Source organism: Cibotium barometz, chromosome 47 (assembly GCF_041138505.1).
Source record: "Cibotium barometz isolate CiBa-2024 chromosome 47, ASM4113850v1, whole genome shotgun sequence".
NCBI lineage: Eukaryota > Viridiplantae > Streptophyta > Polypodiopsida > Cyatheales > Cibotiaceae > Cibotium > Cibotium barometz.
The window spans coordinates 12621102-12626691 of record NC_141092.1 but is presented as its reverse complement, the minus strand read 5'-3'; the positions used below and the strand labels follow the sequence as shown (position 1 = coordinate 12626691).

The 5590-nt window shown below is 40.8% G+C and overlaps 1 protein-coding gene across 1 annotated transcript; it reads right to left on the bottom strand.

The window, feature by feature from the left end:
- Positions 1-390: 390 nt before the first annotated feature.
- On the bottom strand, positions 391-2210 carry LOC147611370 (uncharacterized). Its single transcript, XM_086784879.1, has one exon. The coding sequence runs from the start codon at positions 1301-1303 to the stop codon at positions 617-619; it is 687 nt and encodes a 228-aa protein (XP_086641005.1). The 5' UTR covers positions 1304-2210; the 3' UTR covers positions 391-616.
- Positions 2211-5590: the final 3380 nt, after the last annotated feature.

Genomic DNA, 5590 nt, shown 5'->3' with positions numbered 1-5590 from the left:
AACAACTACTATTCGTAATATGGTCCCACCACACACGAAGAGCATTCATCAAGCATAAAGATACATCCACCCATCATACACAAAACTCACTAGTATGTTAAAACTATTCAAGAGCCATATCATAATCATCATAAACCAATGAACAAAGATAAAGATTTACTACCTTAAGTTTGCCATCATTATCAAACATTAGCTAACATCCAACATGAATGGTGATGAAGGGCCCTAGTCCAAATCCTATCCCACCATGCTACCCTGAAGAATGTAATACATACATCTGTGAGTCTAGCATCATAAGTGGTGTTGGTGGGCCATAACTTTAGAGGCTATCCCAACACACTACCAAAGTGGATTTGAACCCCAAAACCTGTAACATACTATACAATTCACAAAAGAAAAACTATCCAACACCTTTAACATACAATACAATTCACAAAAGAACAACTATCCAAGACCTATAACATACTATACAATCCACAAAAGCTCAAGTAATTGACACATTATTACTTCAACATGAAAGGCAAGTTCAACACATTATTACTACATGGATTGTGCATTAAAAATGCAACTAGTGAGCAACTCAAGGCTCAAGGTGAGAAGTGTGCCAAACCTCTAATCAAAGCTTAGCATCATAAGTGCAAACAGAGTCATCGATGGAAGGGTTGGAGATGGAGATGTTGATGTTGCAGACGGTGGAGGTAACGACATGGTGCTTGAAGATATGGAGGAGATCGATTCTACCGGAGATATCAGTAGTGGTGGAGAAGGGCAAGGAGCCAGATAAGAAGTCAGTGAAGATGTGTGTGTTGGTGATGAGGCGGTCGGCCAAGAGCTTTAGGGTTGAGGATATTTGCTCTGTCCCTCCTGCACCTATCTGCCCAGGAGGTATGGGGACCAATCCCACCTCTACCCCTCTGTAAAACATGTGGGCTGTGCTGTTGGTGTACTTGAAGCCCACCTTGTTTGGGTTCTTGACAGACACCACTAACCCCAAGGTTACATTTAAGCTCAGAGTTGGGGGTATGTTGAGGACTATGTCCCCATTGAAGCTCTCCAAGGTTATGTTTTCCACATGCATTTGGGGCTGCCTTGCCTTGAAGACTGTGAAGAGCAAGATGACTAGAACCACCACTATGAGTATGAGTAGAACACAGCATGCTCCACAGCATGTCAGCAGGCACCTGCCCTTCCTTCTCCTTCGTGGCCTTGCTTCTTCAACGGGTCCGCCTTGCTTGATGCTGCTTAGCTCTACTTCTCTGCTGCCCTCTTCCCCCATAGCCAAGCTGCCCACCTCTGCCTTCATCTCTGCTTGTATAACGCTTTATATATGAAACGATGGAAAGCTTCTAATCTCGCTCTACACCCACCTCTAATCACTCCCTAATCTCTGCCCAAGTTGTTACCCAATACAGTAAAGCCGCCTAATCCTGCAACCCAATACGACATAGCTCTTTAATCTCGGCAGCCGTTGGAACCCAATACATCTAACCTCAGTAACACATCCCTAATCTGAGTCTAGTCAAGACATCAGAGCTCACTAATCTCTGCAAGGGCACCCAAGTCTCTGCGAAAGCGGCTGTGCGAGACAGAAGAATGCCCTAATCTCGCTCTACACCCACCTCTAATCACTCCCTAATCTCTGCCCACGTTGTTACCCAATACAATAAAGCCGCCTAATCTTGCAACCCAATACGACATAGCTCTTTAATCTCGGCAGCCGTTGGAACCCAATACGCCAAAACACCTCTAACCTCAGTAAAACATCCCTAATCTGAGTCTAGTCAAGACATCAGAGCTCACTAATCTCTGCAAGCAAGCACCCAAGTCTCTGCGAAAGCGGCTGTGCGAGACAGAAGAATGCCCTAATCACTGGCAACTCAACGCGAATAACTCCCTAATCCTTCGCCAAAGCTGCATGCGACGATCAACGCAGCAAAGGGAGGTGGTTAATCTCTTCAATCCGAGTGTAATCTCTCCCTAATCCTGTCATAAGCTGCAACCCACAGGTCGGTAAAGAAACTCTTTAATCCAAAGCATTAAATAGATAACCAACCTTAGTTAGCACAAGTCGGCAGGTGGGCAGTGGACTAGGAATGATGCGTTGAGGGAGACTGCTGGGCCATGGGAGGCTGTTAGTCTTTGCTTCATAAATTCGAGGTCGCAGCGGTTGGTAGCAGTAGCTAGCCACATGGTTTACCATCTCCAAAGTAACAAATAAATGCAAATGCCCATTTGCCTAAGGGTCCGGTTGACTTTCTAAAAATCAGGAGAAGGAAAAATGTGGCCTCCAATTTTTCAAAATTATGAAAAAAAAATGCTTGTTCCGAATTGTCTTTCCTTTTTACCCTCTGGTGAGAAGGATTCATGTCACGTCCATTCAAAAATGTTTCCCGAACACTCGGTCTCCACCAAGAGCCTGGAAGCTCTTAGCCAAATGGTAGGGAATGAATTATTAAGCAATAATTGATTCCCTTGACAATTTTTGGCCTGTTTATTAAAATATAGGGCCAGTTCTTGTGCTCAATTTCTTTTTTCTATAAAATTTATACGTAAAAAAACTTCCATCTCCCAAAACTACATGTATTTTTTGAATATTTTATAATTTTAAAGGTATTATCGCTAAGCCTCTTGAAAACTTTTAACCCTCTTTAGATACCTCTCCAGCATCGACGCCATCCATTGGCAACCGTCACTTCATTTGGCCATCGGCATTAGAACTGCTAATATTGTATATTTTACATGTACAATGCTTGTCTATGAAAGGCGTCCCAAGAGATTAATTATTGAGATTACATGCTTAGATTAAGTGTTTGCACAAGCCTAGGTGGCCTTGGATAGCCATGGACCTATATTTTAAGTATGGCCGGCCAAGTGTGAATGTTGGGGGCCAAGATAAGGGTCAATTTGTATTCTCACCATTCATTCTCTTATACAACTAATAGAGTGCTCTTCTTCTCCATTCTCTTGAATCTTGCCTAATCTCTTACCTAATCCAATTACAGTTGTTATATACTCATTGTGTATATGTGGGTGTATGTGTGAGAGAGAGATTGAGTGAGAGGAGGGGTCGAGCTTTCATTTGAGTGCGGGCGGCCGACAGAGAGGAGCTCTCGGGTGCTCCTGTAAAATGACCAACAGCCACGAGAATCCCAGCAACCAGCATTCAACGAGGTGAGTGACACAACCTCGCTTGCATTTTGTGCGTAGGCTATGATAGGTTGGCTTCTCAGTTGAGCTATTTGTGCTCCTGAGTGCGATTGGGCGAAGCCCCACAACATATGGTCATTCCCTACGTCTTTCCCATGGGTGGCGTAAGGGCCATCCATAAGTGACGCTGCTATAACGAGGGGAATAGACCCATCGCATAGGCACTATGCATTTTGAATACGTGTGTGTGTATGGTTAATTTCTGTTATGTTTTTTTCAAGAATGACAAAATAAAAGAATTAAAATCTATGAAATGTGTTTGTTTTCTTGTTTTGTTGCATTTTTCATTACAAATTTGTGTTTATCATTACAATTTCTGTAATTTCTACTGTTTATGTAATTTCTAGTTGTTTACATTTTTATATTTTTGAAATTTAAAAAAAAGTCAAATGAGCTTATAATGGAAAGAGTTTGGTTAAATTGGCCTTAGAATTGTCTTCGTAGGATAGTTTTTACCCTAATTTTGACTCCTCACATGACAAAATTGGGATAAAACCTGAAATTAGAGGAGGAATTTGCAATTCTGTGTTTTGCAAGTTTTTGTGTTTTTGCATTAGTGTAAATACATAGATTAATTAGCCTTAATCTTCTTTATAATTTGGGGCATCTTGACTAGCGGGCTACATTTAATGCGTATAGCCTTTCAGGCTACTAGTCACAAAAATCCGAATCCTAACATTAACCAATTTTGGATAATTCAGGATGGGCTGGCCGCATTCAATGCGTGTACGCTTTTAGGTAGGCCTACAAGTCAAAGCTTCTGAAAATACCCCTTTTCAATAAAACCAAAAATCAAAACCGTGAAAGTAAAAATAAAACAATAAAAAACAAAAAAAATTAAAATGTTATTTAAAAAAAAGAAAAGGTAAAAGTCGATGGGCAAAAAAAAAAGTATAGAATTTTTTTTGAAAAGTGCATACACAAGTTTGCCTAATATATGTTTTAGGCCGGTGATTGTTTTGACGCAGCTTTTGTAACACTCCAAAAAATTATATTTTTCCATAGTCAAGGAGCTTCCTTAACTATGGGAGCCAGTGCTTGTAGCGTTTGACTGACCCAATAAAGTACACATTTTTTTATGCCAGACGGGTTAAGAAACACCAAAAACGTGTTTTAGATAAACTTTAGATAATCCCAAAAAGTATAGAATTTTTTTTGAAAAGTGCATACACAAGTTTGCCTAATATATGTTTTAGGCCGGCGATTGTTTTGATGCAGCTTTTGTAACACTCCAAAAAAAAAATATTTTTCCATAGTCAAGGAGCTTCCTTAACTATGGGAGGAGCCAGTGCTTGTAGTGTTTGATTGACCCAATAAAGTACACATTTTTTTATGCCAGACAGGTTAAGAAACACCAAAAATGTGTTTTAGATAAACTTTAGACAATCCCAAAAAAATTTAAAATAATTTTTTTTTTAAAAACACAAACTTGTATGGGGTATCTGTAAGGCCTTCAAACACCCCATACTCACATGCACCTATGATCTAGGTGGGTTTTAGAGACCAATTTAGATGAAAGTGGGTCCATAGAGCTAGGTGCATACCAGCCTACACTAGGTTAGCTAAGGACCTTCGATCGGAACCCATTTTAGGATTATACAAGGACCTACAAATAGGGGCCAATGATACTTCGTCTTACTTCAAGTCAATGGAAGGATCCTCAATCCAAAGAAGTGAGAACCCTAACTAAGCCTCACCAGTTCGGCCAGCCAATCTTTTTGACTGCGTAGTAAGGCACCTATTGGGGTACCAGTAGCACACACACCTTACATAGCACATAGACCAATGCATCCTCATGTAGTGTCACATGTTGCACCTCCACCTACTCCTATCATTTCTCCTCTTATGCCAGCACCAGCTCTACCCACCACACAGACATAGTTGCTTTTGCAGAGCACAGGCCTTGGGAAGAGCGATAGCATAGTGCTTGTTGTGAGAGATGGTGGTCAATATAGCCATGGAAAGGTTGCCTAGATTGCCAAGCTAACTTATAAATTCATTGGATATGGTGATCCTAGGAAAAATTTGGAGGTATTTGATTAAGTGTGTAAGGCACTAGGAGAATGAAATGAGGCTTCCAATACCAATGCCTTTAGTCTAACATTAGATTGTAAGGTTGGGGATTGATATAGAACTCTCAAGGTCGAGGAACTCTTGAACTTCACCGCTCTTAGGAGATTTCCCTTGAAGCAATTTGTGTGTGAGGAGTCTTATGGGGTGTAGCTTCACAGCTACACAAAGCCAAGAGAGAAGTAGAGGAGTTGGTTATTTCATCAGCCGTCTCAAACATTTGAACTCACGTTACCTTTCGCATGAACGGTATTTGAATAATTAACTGCTGATAGATTCATCCATGGGCTTAAACATGAAGCGATTTAAAATG